This window comes from Myotis yumanensis, unplaced genomic scaffold, assembly GCF_028538775.1.
Source record: "Myotis yumanensis isolate MYYU_CA2020_CCGP unplaced genomic scaffold, mMyoYum1.0.hap1 SCAF_3, whole genome shotgun sequence".
Classification (NCBI taxonomy): Eukaryota; Metazoa; Chordata; class Mammalia; order Chiroptera; family Vespertilionidae; genus Myotis; species Myotis yumanensis.
Window position 1 is genome coordinate 21161677 of NW_027223754.1, and position 22367 is coordinate 21184043.

Consider the following 22367-nt stretch of genomic DNA (forward strand, 5'->3'; position numbering starts at 1 on the left):
TGGGCCAGGTTTGGGTCTCTTTTTTATTAAGTTTTGCTTTGCCTGATTTCCTCCTCTTTAGTTTCTCTTCTCAGCACTTCCTCACAATCTTTTACATCCAGATGGTATTAGATTTATGCTCTACCAAACCAGCCACACACGGACCTAAATTCTTATCAGAGAAAGTGATATATTCTTAGTACATCTTATCCAAACTATTTATTTAATGGTTCCTCGTGAATGATTTTGGTGAAATGAAAGAGGATAAAATATTTGAAAAATATATATAGTACCTTAAGGATAGCAAAAGATATTTTCAGCCCTAACTGGTTTGGCTCAGTGGATAGAGCATCGGCCTGCGGACTGAAGGGTCCCAGTTTCGATTCCGGTCAAGGGCATATACCTTGGTTGCGGGCACATCCCCAGTGGGGAGTGTGCAGGAGGCAGCTGAATTGATGTTTCTCTCTTATCAATGTTTCTAACTCTCTATCCCTCTCCCTTTCTCTCCGTAAAAAAATCAATAAAATATATTTTAAAAAAAAACAAAACAAAAGATATTTTCAGAAATACCCTTTTTAAAAACATAAATGTTTACTTATTGATGTTAATGTTTAAGACATTTTTTAAAATTTGGCATTGAAAAAAATAACCAAAAATAGGAAAACTTTGAAACCAATGTTTGTTATAATCTATTAAGTAGAATTCTAATACTAAATATAACCTTTTCTTGAGTTTCTGAGGTAAACAGTTATTTTGACAGAAGAATAGTTAACATCAAGAAAATTAGGGCAGCCCTAGCCAGTTTTGATCAGTGGATAGAGCATCGGCCTGCAGACCAAAGGGTCCCAGGTTCGATTCAGGTCAAGGGCACATACCTCGGTTGCAGGCTCCTCCCCAGCCCAGCCCCTTGTCAGGGCTGGTGCACAAGGCAACCAATCAGTGTGTTTCTCTCACATTGATATTTCTCTCTGTCCTCCCCTCTCTCTTCCAGTCTCTCTAAAAAAGCAAAGGAAAAATATCCTTGGGTTAGGATTAAAAAAAAGAAGAAGAAGAAAATTAGGGCAATGAAAATGCTCTAATTCTGAAAATGTTTGGTTAGTTATGTCCTTGGAAAGTAATTGTTAAAATCAAATCACATCTTTTATTTCTAAACCGAGAGAATTTAACGCACCTTTTCCCAACAGGAGGTGATGTCAGTGGAGGATGAATCCACATCCTGTTACTGCCTGTTGGACCCCTTTGCATGTCATGTGCTCCTAGACAGCTTTGGGACATATGCCCTCACTGGAGAACCAATCACAGACTGTGCCGTGAAGCAACTCAAGGTGGCGGTTTTCGGCTGCATGTCCTGCAACTCCCTGGATTACAACCTGAGAGTCTACTGTGTGGACAATACCCCTTGTGCATTTCAGGTCAGCTCTGTCTCTATAATTCTTTTGGTGTCATGAAAGCATGGGGTTTCTTAAAGATCAGAATCAATAGAGAATTCTATTACTGAAGGTCTGGAAAATGAACCCACACCACTGGCCTGATGGGGATACCTATCTTGAAGCGAGAGCTGTGTTTACTGTGTGTCCAACAAGGCGCTTAGGTACCTGGCAGTCAGAAAAAGAGAAGGGTTAAATTAAAGCATTGTGTGCTAAATTGTAAAACTGACTAGAAGTTAAGTCGGAATTCAGAAAATAAAGACCCAGTTCAATAGAGGAACTGGAAAGGAGTTGTAGAGACCTCTTTGTGAACCTTCATGGATGGATGAAATTTAGGAGCAAAAGAGAAACAGTTACCCTGTCAAGAATGGAGAATGGGATGCACTACAGACACGAGTTATTTCATGTGCAGAGGGCAAGGAGAAAATTGCTTGAATTAACCGAAGGTTGTAGTTAGAAAACAACAATTATTAATCATACCTATCATAGTCTATTAATTATCAGGGCTACTAGGGCAGAGATGGTCAAGGTTCCTTTCCACTTTTGACACTTTTTAATCATGTAAGATTTATCTTAAATTAGCTACTCACAGAGTGTGGATTTATTAATAGCCGAAAGGATGGTGCAGAAGTGCCTGTGTAAGCTTTGCCCACACATAAGTAGCATAGCTCTTTCAACACACCTCATCCCAGATTCCTGCCAGTCCAGTCCTGGGTCATTAAGTCCATTATGCAGAGCACTGCCTCTAACTAGCGTTTAAGACACTGAGCTGGAAAACTCATGTTTGCCAGGACAAGGGATACAATGACCTGAATCCTGAACATAGCCAGTAAAGATGACAGTACCAACTTGCATTTCCAAACCTTCCCTATCTCTTAGGTAGCACGGGTCAAGGGCACACTTAATAGCTGGCTACACATAAAAGGTTGTTCATAGGGGTGCCATTTTGTAGTGTAAAGAACTTCAGCATAAGTAGTTACACCTCATCCTATGATTGGCATTCTACGCATGTCATCTGCTTTCACCACCTCTAGGAAAAGGAGTTCTCCACGATAAACTGCATAAGACATTCAGTGATGTATTGAGAGTGTTACCATCACTTCACAATTATAAAATGCACCATAACTCAAGTTGGATGTTTAGTATAGTAACTCAGCCAGATTCCAAAGGCTGAGTAAGCTGAGGGGTGCGGGCAGGGCCATGGAGCAGTTCCAATCTTCTGGCTCATGTGCATAGCCCACTGCCGCCTGGTACGATTATGAGGATCTGTTCGTCACAGCCGCCTTGGAAGTCCGCCTTCATAACCAATTTGGAATTTTCTTTGAATAATGGTCTCACTGCTGTTGTGTATACCAGTAAGTTAAACATTTGCCTGTAGAGTTTATTCCAATAGACTTTCCAGATAATCTATTTTTATTTCCGTTGATTGCTACCAGATTCCACAACAGCTCAGCTGTTCACAGAAGAATGTGAATGAGGCCCTGAACACAGCTTTCCCAACCACTATCCACTCCTGTGGGTAATATACTCTTCTTAGTCAATGCTAGGAAAAAAGGTATTCTCCCTCTAAATTGAATCCAAGTACCTTAATTTCACTTAGAGATGTTTCTTCAAACTCTTTAATTTTGCGTTAGAGAAATGTTTTTCAGGGGAAATAACTTTGACCCCATTTTTTGTCATCTATGTTCCTCCAGCGATTCTTCCCTGCTCCTGTTATGTCGAATGAAGCTGACGTTAAACTTGGGTTTGGTTGTACATGTTACTGACAGGATGAATGTGACAGCTGTCATGAGCAGCAAAGGACATGCTCCGTCCTTGGGGTTCTGAGAGAGCATCGGCCTTGGCTGAATAACTTTTCTGACTCACGGAACAATTGAAATATAACTTTTAGCTTTTCTGAACACAACTGTTTTACTCCCTGGCCTTAGTCTCTGGGTGTTGCTTCTAAAAGGATCTTGCTTTCTGGATTCTTACCTTGCTAAGTGCATGTGTTCACGCCTTTTTACACGGGTTCATTCAAACAACCTTAATATCCCAAATAATCTTTCTTATCGCTTCATATGTGGTATTTAATTAGAGGGGAGTATTATATAGTTACTAACCCATTAAAACAGTCCCCCTTTAAGAAAGCCTTAGCATCAGTTCACTTGTTGAACCTCTGAAAGACTTCACACATTAATTCCCCGACTTGTGGGTGTGAGCTGAAAATATTGTATATGATGGTGACTCATTTTCTACAATGCTGATAGAACCCTGACTTCTTCATCAAAATTAATGTGTAGTTTTTCGTGAAGCATTTCTACAGAAATTGCCTACCCAGGAATTTGCCTCAGTTACCACTATAATGGAAATGTTTCTTGTGATTTGGAAATAGATACAAGTGTGGGTGTAGAGTCGCCATATTTATTATGGTGCATTTTTTATATCTAAAAGAAATGGTAACAAATACATGCCCAACTAGACCTGTGCTCTTAACCAAGAAAGAAGTCTGGTTAAGGGGCATGATTCATTCTTCCTGGCATTCAGATCTCACGGGGAAATTATGTCCCATAAAATCCTTTAAAAGCCCACCGTTTCCAGACCCCACTTGCCAGTCCTCTTAGAGCTAGGTGAGGATCTCTGGCAAGATAATGGTCCCACCAAAAATATATTCCTGTAGAGGATTTTAGTAAGCAAACAGAAACATGCTCCATTTTCAGCCACACCTTCCTTCCCTATACCTCCTGCATGCAGAGCTACTATTCTTTCTGCTCATTTGCTCTGGGGGTATTTTATCTGAATCATAGTACGTTTGAATAACAAAAACAAATGCTTCAAACACCTTGGCAAAACATAATTCAATTAGTTTCAGATCTGTTTCGATAAATACATCTAAAAACATCTCTATAAAAATTAGATCAGTTCTGGTATGGTCCTTAAAAACAAAAATGCCATCTGCCTGAAGGTGAGAAGAGGGTGAGAAGGGCCTAATGACTTGGTGTCCTTCCCACTGCTGTGTTTCTGTACTAATTAGAGCTGACATTTTATGTCTCTGTGTTTGGCATCACCTCCTTTGATGAATTCAAAGCAGAGGTTGAGGAATGGTGATCTTTTTTCAAAGCAGTAACATTTTAAGAACTAAGTTTTTGTTATTGTATTCTCTCCCCACCCCCACCCCTTCTCTCTCACAGCTCAAACAAACCTTGACACAGAGAAAGGAAGGAATTAAGCACTTGCCCTATCTTAGAAAGGAAAAAGAAAAAAACCTAGTTTTGTTTTGTTTTTTTTCTCTGCTGTTCCCAGCACTCCCATTCAGTACCTCTTGGTACTCATTACTTACTTGGCATTAATGTGGATTTAGAATCTAATTTCAAAGGATTTCCTCCAGATGTAGTTCTTGTATTTATCAATAATGCAACCTTGGGAAATATTGTTCACGTAAAGCATTTAAAGGAAAACACCACAGCAACATAATTTTTCTGTGTGTGTGTGTGCTTAAGTTCAAACAGTTTTGTCTCATAAATATGTAAATCTGGTCTGCCTGTTTTCCTATCCCTGAAGCACACCTGAATTTTGTTGCTTGTCTCATTAAATCATCATAAAGAGCTCAGTGAGGCACAGAGCACAAGTTTCTTGGCCACAACTCCTAGAACCGGATGACTAGCAACTCCCAATGTGAAATGATGGAGCAGAGACTGGAAAAACATCACCCAGAGCCTTTAGTGACATATTACATATGAAGAAACTGGTCAGACCTGTTTTCTAGTTTAATTAATGCAAATATCAATTTTACAATAGATTTAACAGAGGGTCCATGTTATGTAGGAAGCAGATAGGAAAAAACACATGAACATCAGGCCCCGCTCCTGGGTGATGCATCCCTATGGATGACTCAGAACTAGCTCAGCAGAGTTATTTGTATCACCAATTCCCAAACCCAACCAGGGTTCAGAACCAGCTGAGAAGCATTTAAAAATCCAGATGTCCAGGCCCGGCCCCTGAGAATAATACAATTAGCTAGGGGCATAACTGTTAAGTACTGTTTATTCTATTTGCAGAGTGTTTTAAAGCTTATACTCAGTATTTATTTCTTTAATTATGAAACCAGTTGTGCCTTTACAAATATATAAATGCAAGGATTAGTTCATTATTGGGCTTCTTCATTTTAATAATTAATAATTAATTCTTTTTTACTGTAATTGCTTACTATTTTGTGCAAGATTAGGAGACACTGTTAATTGTATACGGTCGGTTCAATACATGGTAAGTTAAAAAAAAAAAAAAAAAAAAAGCAAACATAAATCATGGTTGTATTTAAATTTGGAGCCTAGAGCAGAAACTTTTAAAAGGTACCATTTTCCTCTGTGATAATTATAGGTAGGTATCCATTTTTTTATATCTTTTTTTTCTTTTTCTATTCTCCACTCTGTATTTCAAGGACTACTTAGTATATATAACCCTAGAACTAATACAGACTGACTTGTATCATCTTTACATATATCTTACCAATGAAAAATTATTTATGGAACAGGGTTAATAGTAGTCTGACCACATTATTTCTTTCTTTAAAAAAATCAAGCATAACATAGGGAAATGCAGGGAAATCCAATAGAAAAAATACTGGACAATGAACAAGTTCCTTATTCTAGTCTTAACTTGGTCATTAACTATGTGGCTTTAAGGGGGGATGGGGATCTGCATGTTTTCACCTGTAAATAGGTACTTAGTGATTGAAAACTTGAAAGTTCCCTTCTGGTGGGAAAAATCTACATAGATTTGAAATATTAAAATAGCCGAGCTCTCCACTAAGTAATGCATGATCTCAAAGAAATCATTCCATCTGCTGACCTCGGTTTACTTCTCTGTACATCCAGGCAAGATAGATTTAAAGAAAAGAGGTGCACTGTAGAAAAACTGGTCAAATATACCTTGAAGAGTCAATGCTTGTAATTCTGCAGCTTAAATATGGTTTTAAAAAGCACATGTTTTATTTGTACTTGTTTCTAACCTTGCACTGGAATTGCAAAAAGAGGTCAGTATATTATCATGCTAATTATTTTGCTTAGCTATGAATAAACTCAAGTAAGAGACTGAGGCCTAAAGCCACACAGAAATGAGATTAGAATCTTGTGTTTCCATTTTGGGTTACAAGATTAGAACTCTTTAGAAGAATATGTAATCCCCAGAAGATTCCTATGCACCCGAAACCCTGGTCAATGTTAATACAGGTCCTTAGCATAGCAAGCAAGAATTCATGATCTGGTCCCTGCCCTACATGGTCATCATCTCCAGCCACACACTTTCCACCCTCACCTTCTACTCCAGCTCAGTCTTGCCTCCACGCATTTGTGCAAACCCTGCCGTGTCCGGAAGGCACCCTCCTTTTCCTGTGGCTAGGCCCTATTTTACGTTAAGGTTAAGCTCAAACAGCACTTCCTCTATCTGGCCTCTCCGCCTATCTGGGTTAGGCACCCTTTGTCTTGCCTTAACTTCTAGGCACACATGTATTGTGCTATCCACATGTATTGCACATGTACTGTGATAATATTAGCCTACTGTTCTGATGCTCTCACTAGACTGTGAGCTCCTTGGTGGCAGAGACAGTTCATTTCTGGACACCCAAAGTCCAGCTCAAGCATAGCTCCAGTGGACACTCATTAATCTCAAAAGAAGGAACCAGTAGCCAGCATCTATGAAAAACCTCAAGTCAGCATTAGGAATGAATTTCCATTTCTCCCCACCCTGCCACTTTCTTCCCATGGTTTGAGGCCCCAATCAGATACTGTCTACCATGTTGTTCTAACCAAGTCTTAGATCCAGAACATAAGAAATCACTTAGCATAGCACTGTTAGGTCCAGTAATTATTAATGACCTGTGGTACTTTACATTTAACATAATTAAAATGAAATATTCAGTTCCTTAGTCACTAGCCACTTTTCAAGTGCTGAATGCCACGGTGCCTAGTGAATAAATACCATATTAGAAGCTTATGAATAAACTCAAGTAAGACCTAGGGGGCCCAGAAACACCCTCCCAGCACAAGATGAAAGAGCTGGAGAAAATGACATCAGAATTGAAACACTTAGTCCTAACAAAAGATACTTACAACCTATTTATATGCACATGGGCAGCTGCTTCTTAGTCAGAAACGTTTTTATTAATGTTATTTTATACATACACAAGAGATAAAGATCACCTTCAGAGCAGCTTTTACTCACTGATAATTGAACGTTATATTTATAATTAAAATGTATTTATACTGTATTTATAAACCTATTTGCTTGACTTCTTACAATCTTTTTTAGAATCTGGGAAGATTACAGAACATAATTAAAGGATTTCAGCTTTCTTATTTATCTTAGCTTTGTAAGAAAATTATAACTAAATTAATGGTGGTTTTTAAAAATAGGTTTAGGGAGGTCTCTTATCTCTAGTAACAGGAAAAGCCTCAGCCCATGGTGGTTTAAAATTTTACAGAAATCATAGCTATTATTTCACTTACTATATCACCTTTCCAATGTTTCTGAACAACACAAATTTGGAACCAATTAAATGGTTTACTCAATAGGATGTATGTGCATTGTGTTTGCATGAAATGTATTTATAACGACTTCTCAGTGAAAGATGCAGGCATACTTATCACAGAATTTTGATTTTTTTTTTTTCTGAGCTAAGACTGACTGATAACTTCGGCATAACTTGGCCTTTGGCATAACTTTTATGAACATTAGTACAAATAAACATGACATGTGCACTCTGTAACATCTGTTTTGAGACAAAGAATAAATGTGGATAATACCTATGTTAGTAACCAACAAGTGAACCAGAGAGGAGGGGGCTGTTTCTACCTTTATTGTGAAATATGATGGGATGTTTCTGTACCTAACCTGACATATGGATTATAGTCATATCAGAATGAAATTCATACAATTGTGGAAATTCAACAGTGTTAAAATTTGCTTAGTGCAATGGAGGTCTTCTAAAGAAAGGCATAGAGTGTTCAAAAGCCTAAGCAACATAACGAACAACTGTTTCTTTCTGCCCAAATCCTAGTAGCAGCTTTTAATCCTTAGTCTTGACCTCACAAGGGTACAGAGGGTAAAGGAGGACTGCAGCCATCAGGCTGTTTGTCTATTTCTGGGCGATACCTGGTAGTGAGCATACACATCTATGGAAGGAAAAGCAGAGACAACTGGATACTTCATTGTTGTGCCTCTTCTCTCTCCCTGTCCTATAGGAAGTGGTGTCAGATGAAAGGCATCAAGGTGGACAGCTACTGGAAGAACCAAAGTTGCTGCATTTCAAAGGGAATACCTTTAGTCTTCAGATCTCTGTTCTTGATATCCCCCCATTCCTCTGGAGAATTAAACCATTCACTGCTTGCCAGGTACTGGCCAAATGGCTTTCTAACGAAATAGCTTTGCTTTAACCAGCAAGCGTTTCACAAACGCTGAAGAGGGTCCTCTTGACTTTCCTCCTCCTTTAAAAGTATGGATATAATCTCAGAACTGTCAGAGAAATGTAACTGTTTGGGCTACACGCAGGGAATTGAACATATTGGCATAAATTTGCAGGTTTCTAACTGGTGGGAGAAAGACAGCTTCCAACTCAGGTAATGTGACATGTCGCCTCTCTCATCTTCAAATGGTTGCTTGACTTAAGTGGAAGGTGGTAATTTAATAACTTAGAGCAAGCTTTGTTTGTTGATTTGTTTTTATTAAAAATCAGTTCATTATAATATATTGTTTTAATCATGTTCAGCAACTAATGAACTGGATGTCAGTGAGAAACCTCTTCAGGGTGATTTTGACTTGTAGAGCGCTATGGCTGACCAGGTGGGAACAAGAGGTTTACATCATGAAAATATTAATTGCTTGCTGCCAAATGAATTGGGCAAGATGTGAAGAAGAAATTATAAATTGAGAGGCAAAGAGAGGGTAATGCTCCTTAGAATCCTTTCATAAGTATATAAAGATACTTTTATATATATACTTATATATATATATTAATTATTGTTCACATAACTATAATTTTTTTTTAAAAAAATTGCAAAATGGCTTAGAGTCTCCTTGGATAACTTTTAGGGAATGGGAGTAATTGCTTAGCATAAAAATATCTCTTAACATGTGACTGTGCCACTGAATTCTACGGAAATTCCCAGTAAGGTTTGTCATCATGTGCAGCCAGCTGGTCTACCATTGTTTCTGAAGTCAGAGTCCCTGTGCTTCAAGTGACGGGACACTTCCTTAACTCTGAAAAGGCTTCTGGTGGACTCATATTGATCAGGAGTCACAGGAGGCTTTCAAACTTCTTCATTCTGTCCATCAACATCACCTGCACAGCCCTTTGCGGTTGTGTTTTTTTTAACCTTTTCATCCTTGTAGCATTCATTAAATTAAAAAAAAATCTTGCATACCAGCTTGTCAGAATGGGAACAAACCAAATCACAAAGAGAAAAACCTTCACTGCATCATAAGACTTAGAAAAAAGTTGAACTGCCAACCCTTTCAATTTCTAAAATACAGAATTTTCAAATTAGACAGGGCCGTACATTCCTATTTGCTTTTCAGACTTTTTGTTACCTTGGGAATTGCCTCTCTATGCACAGTTTTAGTGCATTCAAAGGAACAATAGCATCTCTCACAGCCCTGAATGATTTTAGGGGGCACATTCAGCATCTTTGCGCACGGAAGGATATTTTCTATGGATGGAGATTTTGTTTAGGATGTCGTAGACCTATGTGTCTGTTTCCCAGAAAGCAGTACAGGTCCAAATTGAACAGTAGGATATTATTAAAACAAGCACTAACATTCATGTAAATTCCTCTGTATTAATCTTTATAGGTTTAAGGATGTCACTTCACTGGATCTAATGCAAGTGACTCAGTCCAAAGTAACTATTAAGTTTAATGCTTTGAGATAAAAATCCAGGTCAAAGAAACATAACCTTTTAGCAGCATTGAAACAATAATTCCAACACCAGGGATTTCTTGAGTAGAGAAGGCGTTGAGGAGTTAAGTGCCAGCCAAACTCAGAGGATGCAACAGGGCCAGGCAAAGCCAAAGGGCATTGGCTTACAGGAAACCCAACACGCTGTAGTGTTGGAATGAGCTGGATTGCATAGAGCAGGGGTCCTCAAACTTTTTAAACAGGGGGCCAGTTCACTGTCCCTCAGACCATTGGAGGGCCGGACTATAGTTAAAAAAAAAACTATGAACAAATTCCTATGCACACTGCACATATCTTATTTTGAAGTAAAAAAACAAAACGGGAATACAATATTTGTATTTGCATGTGGCCCGCGGGCCGTAGTTTGAGGACCTCTGGCATAGAGGTTGTGAACATGTATAAATTTGCCTTCTGTAATTGAGCATAATTCTAGAGAGTCTTGGAAGGCTGAGAAACAATTTACTTTTCTCTGTACCAGGAGGCCTGCTACTGAGTTTTCATTTCCATTTCATTTTTCTTATCCACAAATGGCTTTCTGCTTCATTCCTCTTCTCTCTCTATCATCCCTACCACCAATGTTCTTGCCCTTGTCACCATGGAAATTTCCCAGCTGTGTGACTACAGATTGTGCTTGTCTTAATGGCCATGCTGTGCTTGCTCCCAGGCATCCGATGGAAGCACTTTGGGGAGGGTTTGTGTTCGCCTGCTTGAACCTCATGTGCACTGACATACTGGGTATGGAGAATACAGAATGGCTTTGCATTAGGACTTAGTGGACAGGAACTAACAGAGCTACTGTGGGATAGAAAATCTCAGGACTATTCCTGACACATTTCATGGGTCTCTTCTGCAACTGGAAATCTCCCTGTCACCATTCAACCTCATACATAGAAGACCTCTGGTATCCTTTTCTTCTTATTCTTCTCTCCCTTTGTCTAACTTCCAAGTCAGGAATCTGGGAATCAACAAATTCCAATTGGTACCCAAGGCCTACTCTCCAAAGAAACATTCCCATTTGCTTCTGGGAAGGGTGGAATGTCCCAGGAAGGTACCAAGCCTGGGAGGTTATCTAGTACCTAGAATATTTCCTCTATCAGATACCAACCAGCCACATGAGATATGTTTTCTGGATGCTATGAGTTCAAGGTGGGGTCCAGAGCTATGGGATGAAATCCTATGTATAGATTTTTAAATCCTGTTGGTTGTGGTTCTGGAGGGTTAGATTTTATGAGATTTTATGTAGCTCTATGCTACAGCCCTATTGCTTATGAAGCCAGGCATGTGTGAGAGGACAGGGAAAGCTATATGAATTCTTAAGTCTGGTTGCAGTAGCATCCATCAACTTTGATTCCAAGAAAAAATGAGGCCCCCAGTGCTAGTCCTCCCAAAATCATCATCTCGGGCTTTTTAAGTCTCTGCTACAATTAGGGTTCTGCTATTGTGTCCTCCACAGATTAGAAACCCTCCCCTGTGAGGTAAATAGCTCTGCTCTCAATAGGTCCCTGGGACCTGACTGCCACTTAATCATGGTTTCATTTATTCCTCGCTGCCTGTGGAGTGGAGAAGCTGTAATGAACAGTACACAATAAAATATTAATTTATTTTTTAAATCCTACAACACACAAAGTCAGGCTGTCACCTCCCCAGGATAAAAGCAGCTGTCTTTTCAGCAGGCTATGTATCTTGGAGAACCCAGTGTCTGTCTCCTGCTAGGATATGATTTACATTCTCTCCATCTGCCAGCAACCTAATTATAATGGGAATCAAAATGAAAACATTTCCGGAATTCTTTAAACACTCATAACTTTGCTACACTTTGTCCTCCCATATTACTTGCCCCATAATTCCTCTCAGCTCAGTGAGCATCTTGGTGGTTTTTGTTTTTTGTTGTTGCTTTTTTAATAAATGCAAGCAAAGATGATTGCCCTGAAAACACACTAATCACAGTGCTTCTAATTCTTTTTTTTAAAATGTTTTGTTGAGTGCTATTGGCAGCTGCTACTCAAGTCAACAATAAAACTTATTCTTTTGATACTGTCTTGAAATCAGATTTTTTGAATGTTTTGATTGTGTGCAGTGGAATGGAAAGAAGAAAGGATTTGTGTGTGTGTGCTGATTCTCATATCTTTCTGCAAGGAAAGATCATTTCTGAAGTGGGCATTACTCTCCTACCTTTCTTCCAGTATTTTCAAGAGAAATATAAGAAATTTAGCAGTAATACCAGAGAAGACATTTTTCAATAAATGGTCAGTGTCACGGGGCGGGGGGGCGGGGGGGAGGCAGTAAGGCTAGGGGTGGGTAGCTTTACCAAGGATTCACATCCACTACAAAAAAAATGTACGTTCGTTTAAGAGCTGGACCTTGAATTCAGCTCTATCTGGCCCTGCAATCCAAGAGCTTATATTACACTGTAATGACTTAAATTGCAGTTTTAGAAACAAAAACTTCCTTAGCTACCTTAGTTAGGCAAAACCACCTTAGTTAAGAAAAACTGCCTCTTAACCATAGAGCCCTATGTTATAGTTCCTTTCATTGAAGGGGATGGTGCAAAGTAAATCTATAAACATTTAATGGTTTGAAAAAGAGAGCTCATTAGAGGGCTATTTAGAATAGGGCAACAGATGAGGGAAGCCCTTGAGGGCCAGACAGGGGACGGGGTTTAGCATGGTAGGCATCAGGGGGCCATTCTGCTCCCCGCCCCACCCCCAATCCCAGCAGAGGGATTTTGTAATGGGAGGTGATCTGGTCACATCAGGGCCCCCACTCATGATTAGAGGCAGAAGAGAGACCACAATCCTATTTCCTGAGGAACACCACTCAACTGCTTTCTGTTGTCCTTATCAGTGAAGCTCATCCCCTCACTAGCTCTGTATAGTGGAGACTAAAGGCAGGACGATGGTGAAGTAGGTTACTACAGTTAGCTATAATAAGGTGAGAAATGGGGATCATTAATGGAAATAGGAAAATTGTAGAATGCCAGTGAGAGTGATATGGTGATAATCAGTTTTCAAAAGGTAGAGTTGGCAAAGTGAAGGCTAAATACAAAGATTTGTAATGATTAGCCGTATAATGCCAGTGATGGATGATAGTGAAATAAATACCAGGGAGGTCACTATTGGATTCCTCCACGGAGAGATGGCAATTGGGCATATATGAGCAGTTGGGGTCTTAAAGAGCAATTGGGACCTTGAAATAGGCAGAGAGGGAAGTGTTGGAGGCTGAAATGTGAAATAAGAGTTACCCGTGTTTTACAAAACAGATGAAGGCTCAGAAAGAGAAGAAAAAAAAGTTGGAATGGATAACAAGAGGAAATGGCAGAACTTGCAAACATATTGTTTTAACTGGGGTAGGATTTTATGCAGTTCAAAGTCATTTTTTATCATTTTAGGGGAAGTTACTTCCCCTAAAGGTTGCTGGGAGGTGCACCAATCAGAAGTGCCCTCTGCTGCCATGGCTACCAAGGTGAGATCATAAGTAAAAACCTCTGTAGAGGAAGAAAGTGAGAAAGAGGTGCCATTAAATGGACCTGTGCTGGCCTGCTGGTGGTATAAGCAAGTTGTGGCCTAGCCAAGAGCTCCCTTTGTGACCATTAGCTTCGTGCTTCTCCCAGTATTTCCCCTAGAAGAGGACACTCGTGGAACCCACTCATGGCACCTTTCAGTGTTGTCCAACTTATATCAGTTTTTAATAGAACTTCTTCAGATCTACTGAACTTTACTTAGAGAATTAGAGAATTATTTTGGTCAAGAAAACAACCACCACTCAAGCTATTTCAAACAATGAGAAATTTAACTGAGGGAGTTTGAGCTTACAGAACCTTTAGAAAGCCTGGTAGTCAGAGAAAGCCACTGATGATATTAGGAAGCCAGCAAATCCAGGAATTTCAGGAAAATAGCACTAAACCAGATGGTTCTCAGGGGAACATTCAGAAGCCCCTGAAACCCTCACATGTGCTAACAGCTGACGCCTTCTGGCTTTTGCTGATGTTAGAGGGGCAGTGATGGCTTCAGCTCCTCCTCTACTGCCCAGTCTAGCACAAGTGCCTCTCATTGGCAGAATGGAAATGTGAACCCCATGCTGGCTAGGGTTCTGTGAAATGTATTTTCCAGGCTTCCAGCCCCTGCCATGCAGGGGAGAACTGAGGATGGCAAAGATGGTGTTGCATCCTAACAGCCCACATCTTGCACAAGATTGAAGTCAATGAAACACCACACACACACACACACACACCCCAAAAACAATCAACAACAACAAACACCACACAGTGTCATGCGCATAGACCTTCTCTGAACCTTTGTTTCTACTTCCTGAGACAAAGGTCCACTGCCTTTTCCTTGATTCAAGATCAAGAGCAAACAAATAAAACCAAAACACAAAGCCCTTCTATTTCTTGCTGGGATGTGAGGTTCATGCTTGAGTATTTCTCTCATACTCCCTGAAGCTGACTCTCTTCTCTTCATTTGTGTAACTATCTAAAGTACACCCTTCCTAACCCGCCCCCCCGCCCCCACCAAGAAGTATCCAAAATCAGGATCTGTGAGACTACTACAGTGAAAATTAGGAAACAAGTGTGTACAGTAGAGCTCAGGGATAACTAGATAACTCATAGTTCCTCAAAGGGAGTAGACTGAATTTTAATCATGGCCCCTGGTCTTATAACACATGCTGGCTTCACTACCAGTCAACCTTCAGAATATCTAACTTCCAGACCACCTTTCAATGTTAGTATTATAGAAAACTACATTTATGACAACACCTAAAAGTGCAAATTAGTGAGAGCAGAGAAAGAGGGAAAATTGAGGATGAACAGTACTAGAGGCTGGACATACATGATCATTGCCAAGGACCCAGCCCAGTATAAGTAGGCATGAGAGACTTTTTAGTAGATGAAAGTACATCAGTTTCTTATATTCTGACCTCAGAATATCGACTGACCTCTACTTCACATTATCATAAAGTCACATGCCTGAGCACACTCCACTCGGTGCCAGGCTCTAAGTGGTAATGGGGTAAAGGGTGACCTATATAGATTTTATAATCTCCCTCCTCATATAGTAACAATTGTTTTTGCCACTCAACTGTCTATAATCTCTTAAGAGTGGGGACCAAACCTAATTTCTTATTGTTTATCTAGTAAGTGTCTGCTCATTAGCTGGCACCATACACAGAATTGTGGGATGGATGAACTGAATGAAGAGTTGGCAAACCAGACTGCTGTGGGGCGGCCCACTGTGTTTGTGTCTCTCTCTGGGATGTGCATGTATGTATGTGATTTTGCAGTAGGTATAATTTTTATGCTAGATACATTAACAATGTTCTATTCTGTCTACACAATTCAGCATGAGTTTGTGGTATGGGGACAGGTTCTGGGCAATCAGTTCTGTAGCATAATTTTCATTTCAGTGAGAAAAGATATCATCCTTCACATGACTTGGGTAGGAAAATGGACCATAGGAGTGTTCTAAGAACCTTTAAGTGGAAAAGGATTCTGAGGTGTGTTTAATGCATTCTTTCTAATTGTGTCACCAAGTGAAATCTGAGCTCTTGCAGTGTGCTTGAGGAATTTAAATGTTATCAATTGGAATTGACATTAATTACCTTTGTGCTGCTTGGCATATGCTGGAACATTATTCCTACAACAATTCCACCAAAGTCACTCAGACAATTATCTCTGTTGCAATCATCGTCATCATCACCATAATTATTGCTATTAAGTCTCATCTGAGCCGGGTTCTGCACACCATAGCCCTCTTCTCTCCCTGTCTCTCTACAGGAAGTCCCATTCTCCCGCGTGTGGTGCAGCAACCGGCAGCCCCTGCACTGTGCCTTCTCCCTGGAGCGCTACACGCCCACCACCACCCAGCTGTCCTGCAAAATCTGCATCCGGCAGCTCAAAGGCCATGAACAGATCCTCCAAGTGCAGACATCAATCCTAGAGGTGAGAGCTAGGTCTACAGGCCTCCTGACCTCATTTCTAAAGGACAATAAGAAAAATATACCTATCACAGTCATGCTCTACAGGTAGCACAAACTCTTTTAACCCTTGTTACTGATTGGACAAGTCATTTGGCCTTTACTTTGGCAACTCTACCTTTTGACAACTGATTATCACCATCTCACTCTCATTGGCATTCGTCAACTCTTTTAATCTTTATTACTGATAAGGGAAAATATACTTTTTCTCAGGCTTTGAATTAAACTGAGCTTCCCACTGGTCAGGGAAACAACCCATCAGAACTTAGGCCCTGTGAAGGGACCTTTGGGGAAGATACAGAGCTTTTTATATACAAAACCACAAGCAGTCTAACAGTCCATGGTAGGTTTGGAACATCATCTCAAATGCATTAGGTCTCTACAATTGAGACACACACGTGCCAGCAGGAGGCACAAGGTTATCACTGTGCAGTTTTATTTTGCTTCTGACTAGTTTTCCAGAAGTCAGTTGCCCCATAGCTGTCATTTCATCTTCAGGGTCTTGGCTCCTTATTGTCTTACAGTTTCTCAGACCCTCCAGGTTCAAGGTTCTACGCATCTCCATTTCCATTAAACCTAGACTCATCAATACAATAATACAAGATAGAGTAGGTATCAATCTCATTCTACAAAGTAAAGAAATGGAAGTGCAAAGATGGAAAGGACCTTGTCCAATGTCATACCACTACTGAAGAGCAGAATTAGAATGGGAGTCAAAGGAGAATTCACAGTGGGAACTTTTTGTGAAAAGATACCTGATATCTGCCATGACTGTGACAGGCATTCCCTCCCACTGATTACTTGAAAGTAGAGGGAGAGAGTAGCTGAGGGGTAGAATCAGGAGAGGCATGTGATGCTTCTTTTTAGCAATTCTAAAGTAATCCCTGGCTAGTTTAGACAAGCACATACATTTTATTGTTCACCTGAAGAATGTGTGTGTATGTATGTATATGTGTGTGTACATACACATACATACATACATATATATTTATGTGTAAAGATATAAATAATATATGCTTATTCATTTCAACTTGGCAGAAGGTTTAACACATTTTGTATACATAAAATTCAGTTTCAGAGGTGGTTTTTTTTTTCTTTGAAAACTTGTAGCCTTATAGCATTATCACTTCCCTCCATTCTCATGTCAATTCATTGTTCATGCAAAATAAGTATTGCTAATTCCCCAAATAGTTTTCCTGAAGAGCAGATGACTTTCCAAAGGACTGTGCCTCAAAATTGATAGCTGTCTTAACTGACATGTTTATACAGTATTTGCATTCATTATGGCCAATTAGCATTATGTGCTAACGTAGTTTTGATAGGGAAGGTATATCCAGAAACCTAGGTGGGATATTTTTAGAGTATCTTTTTTGAACAGCCATGGCATATTTAACACAAACATTTCAAAGTAAAATAAAAAAACAGAGGAAAGTTTTAAAATAAAAACCAAAAGAAAAACCTAGGTTTTCCTTTAGGTATTCAGGAGCATGAAGGAATAGGCAGAACATAAAGATGCCTCTGAAACAAATTGCCTTAAGTAGGTTAATAGGCCAACAGAAGAATTTTAAGTTTAAAAGATTTTTAATTTTTAAGGCCCTCAAATATTACGGATCAAATTCTGTTATTATCGGATATTTATGTAAAAGGAATGTGATAGAGTTGATACATCCTGGTACCTTTGCTCCTTGCTTAAATAAATTCTTGAAGTGCATGAAAGGAAAATGAGCTAATAAACATAATCTTATCCTTTACTCTCCAGTCGCTTTTTTAATGCTTCATGAAGTTTACAATCACTTTGAAATGCCTTGAAGAAGTAATATCATAGTATCTCTTGATAAAAGAAGGCAAGTACGAGAATAATACTTAGATATTCAATGTTGACGGCAGTCATTCAATTTGTAATCTACTACATGTTAGAAGCTTTATGAACCCTTTTGATCCTGTAAGAATTGTTTTATTAATTGCTTCAAGTTTTTTGTTCCTGCTGGAACTTGGCCCAGTATATCTCCATCTCTTTGGAATAAACTGTAATAATTCTTAGGCAAATTTCGTTTGTTATAATTTCTTATGTCAGAAGAAAATTGATAACTTTCTGGAAAGCCACTATATTTCAAGAACCATTTTATGTGCTTTCACGTACAACCTTTACAACTGCATGGATTACTATCCTATCTAATAAAGAGGGAATATGCTGACTGCCCCGCCCTCAAATATGGTGGCACCCAGCCAATAAGGAGGGAATATGCTAATTGACTGCCCCACCCTCAAAGATGACAATATCCACAGCCACAAGATGGTGGCACCCAGTCCCTCAGCCCCACCAGGGCGCCTGCCTCTGGAGTACCCCAGTCCCTTCAGCCCCCCAGCCACCCAGGGCCAACCCGAGGCACAGGCAAGCCTTGGATGGCATCTGCCCAGCCGCCCAGGGCTGCCTGAGGCTCGGGTAACCAGGGCCAGCCGAGGCTTGTGCTGCTGGCAGGGGAAGCAGCAGAGGTGTGATGTGGCGTCACCTTCCCCTGATCGCCAGGTCACCTTCTGCCCCCAAGGGCTCCCGGACTGTGAGAGGGGGCAGGCCGGGCTGAGAAACCCCCTCTAGTGCATGAATTTTCATGCACTGGGCCTCTAGTTATACTATAGCAATCATACATGCTATCACAGTCTCAAAGAGGTCAAACTTCTTGCTCAAGGTCATAGAATAACCAGAATCACCTACTGAGCTATCTGACTTCAAGACCAAAAACTGGGTGGATTTCCATACCAAGCTACTTCAGGATTTCAGTCAAGGAGGCCTAATTTATCAGTCCTAACTATGGGCCTTGTCCATAATAAAAGCCTCCTCTTTGGGGGCTTAGGAGCTAGTGACAAACATCACAGCACCAGCAATTTGTCTTTGAGTATAAAAATATATGAACATTGGGATGTTCTTAATATTGTAGAAGGATGAGATGTAACTATTAATGAGATGCGCTAGAGTAAGTATTTATTCTATAGATCTAGAAGAATAGAATATATTTCTTACATACAGATCTTCCTGCCAAGAGCTGTCTTGATTGAATGATCACTCAATGTCCTTCCAAACTTAGGACTGTCTCACTCCTTGGAAAAGCATACATCTGGTGATATATTTGATGAATAAAAACCATCCTTTTCTCCTTAAAAATATCTTGTTTTTTGTGGTAGATGGTTCAAGGAAAAGTGAAGATACATAAACTGCTGAAAAATTGAGATTAGATGGGGAGGAAGCAAAATAAATTCCAGACCAGATCTGTATCAATTAGTGAATCAGGAATAATAGAGTAATTATTAAATTGCATTATATTTCATGGCCACTAGGTTTTTAATAAGTTAGTAATAGGGTTTTATTGATTAATAAAATTATAATAATAAGGAACTACAACTTTTGAAGATTTTTAAAGATTTCTTTGAAATACATTTTTAATATCTCTCCTCCTCCCAAAGTCCCTGTATATTTAGGCGTAGGGCTCCCAATTCCTACCTTACTTTAATGGATTATCTTAGTGTTGCTATTTCATGAATTTAACAATGGAACCATGAGAGGTAAAAGAAACATACACATACATATATAATTATGTATATAAAATAATATTGATTTTAAATATCTAAATGCAGTTATTATTCTCATTAAAAGTATTTGTTTCTTTATGTTCAGCTCACATCCATCATATTCCTCCATGCCTCTATCTACAAGATAAATACAATCATTCATATCCTCTCACACTTAAAAATTATTTCAGTAATCAAGATAATATATCTTTTTGTTCTTTAGAGTAGCTACTATTGTGTCAATCTTTACACAGGTTGGTTCTTCTTAAATTTAACCCAACTGAATTAACTAACAATTACCACCAATTTACACTCTATAAAGCAACAGTATCACTGATCTAAAAATTATACTAATATGGAAGAGAAGGGAAGAATCATCAAGTAACTTATTTCATCATTCCTTATTAATATCATATTATTAAAAAATCTATTTTTTGGTAGAAACAAATTTAATTGGGAATCTTACATGTTATAATTTTCCCTTAAAGCAATTTTTCTTACCTTTCTTCCAGAAGTGTGGAAGTTGGGGATGATTTGTCTGTTACAAAAAGACAGAATACTTGGTATTTCTCATTGATTTACAACTCCCAAGCTAACCAGGTAGCAGCTGCTTATCTCAGATGTGCAGAGCATGAAAATCTACTGTTCCTCTGAATATTTAATTTAAACAATCAAAAAATGTGGTGTATCTACAGGATTCTTATTACTTGGCCCAGATGTCTTTTAGAATGCATCATAAATGTTACATAAAGTGTCATCCTTATGCATGGAAAATATTTAAATTTGGAAAATTTATAAGAGAAATGGGGCACACTTAGTAAAGTGTTAGTAAATAGAAAAATACTTCTTTTTAGAGTTAATCTCTTAATATTTCATTCACCTTCAAACTATACCATTCTATTCATTTTTCCTGAAGACTTTAAGTATCAAGGTGGTCTTTCTTCTAACAACAGTGAAGATAGAGCTTGGTGACTTGGTCAATTCCTAGATACCAGGAGGGCTTCCAGAAGCCATTTCTCTGTCTACTGCACTCCTATGGCATGGATACTTTCAATGTTTTCAGCTTCATTGGCAAGCCACCTTTTCATATGTTAATACATTTGGGTACTCTTTTATAAAAACTACCATGTTTTCTGGCATAGAATTCCTTTTCTTCCTCTAGCCCTAGTTTCTACCATATTTTCTAAGCACATTGTCCTGCCTTCAGTCAGGAAATATGTCTTGTAACATAATAATCATGGGAGTTATACAATCAAATACTTTTCAGGCCTTAAAATCCTGTTAGTCTACATAAAGTTATCAGCATCCAGTCCAATGTGGCCCATTTCTGTGTGATTTCATGTTGGATATGATGACCCAATTGCTATGATGTACTGAAATAACAAATCCTCACTGAACAACTCTAAATCAGAAGCAAGGGCAGGTGCAGATAGCAGGCAGAGCCTTCCAGCCTGTACCACTCCACAGACTAGTCAAGGTTTCATCACTGACTCATGGCTGGATCATATTCTACCAAAGCAATTTAATTCTAAAACAAGACCACAATTTTTTTTCTATAGAATCACACAACTTTAGAAATGAGGAAAACATAAACTTTAAGATGATCAACATACAATCAGTTTCCCTTTATAGCTTTTCTGACAAGTGGCTTCCCAGCCATCATCTTTGGTCAGTCCTGACTCTCAGATCGTCATTCCTTGTGCTGAACTGAAATCTGCCATTTGGTAGTTTCATCCTAGTGATTCTAGATCTCTCCCCCAAAACAAAACAAAAAAAAAACACCATAAAAGTCTGGTTCTGCTCTCACCTGATATATCGTCAGGAAGCTGATCATTGTGACTCTCCTGAGTGGGAGAGGCTGTTATAAATCTCCAGCATATGATTCACTAGGCTACTGAGGAGTTATTTACTACTTTAGTAGAGAGGGGAACCTGTCAGTCTATTTTAGAGTTCATCACAATAGGCAAGCATTTTGTGTATGTGTTAACACAGATTTTCTTAAAAAATAGAAGTGTTGACCAGGTATGCTTCTACTTGGATCTAATCATGCCTTCCTTGTCTGGTTTCAGAGTGAAAGAGAAACCATCACTTTCTTTGCACAAGAGGACAGCACTTTCCCTGCACAGACTGGCCCCAGAGCCTTCAAAATCCCCTACTCCATCAGACAGCGGATCTGTGCTACATTTGACACCCCCAATGCCAAAGGCAAGGACTGGCAGATGTTAGCACAGAAAAACAGCATCAACAGGTAATTGGGGACAACTTCTGAAAGAGTATTTTACTCGAAGAGCTTTAAAGAATGAAGTTGGTTGGGTGTACCCTTGTGCTTACCAGGCTCTGAGTTCTTTGATTCCTCTGGCCATACTTCATGTGAGGTCCAGCTAAGTAAGTGCCACCCCACTCTGCCTTTGGGGACATAATAAAAAAGCCCTACTTTGGCTGTGCTTCCATCCCCAGGCTTGCTAATTGAGCCACACAAATGGGAGGGTTAGACTA

General features: G+C 39.3%; 1 protein-coding gene across 4 annotated transcripts in view; it reads left to right on the forward strand.

The window, feature by feature from the left end:
• UNC5D (unc-5 netrin receptor D) overlaps positions 1 to 22367 on the forward strand; it is a 530300-nt gene that overhangs the window by 481745 nt on the left and 26188 nt on the right. For all 4 annotated transcript variants that reach the window (XM_070408379.1, XM_070408380.1, XM_070408381.1 and 1 more), the window contains 4 exons: positions 1164 to 1391; positions 8624 to 8773; positions 16108 to 16272; positions 21941 to 22119. In XM_070408379.1, the coding sequence (XP_070264480.1) occupies positions 1164 to 1391; positions 8624 to 8773; positions 16108 to 16272; positions 21941 to 22119 (722 nt within the window). The remainder of the gene's footprint in view (positions 1 to 1163; positions 1392 to 8623; positions 8774 to 16107; positions 16273 to 21940; positions 22120 to 22367) is intronic.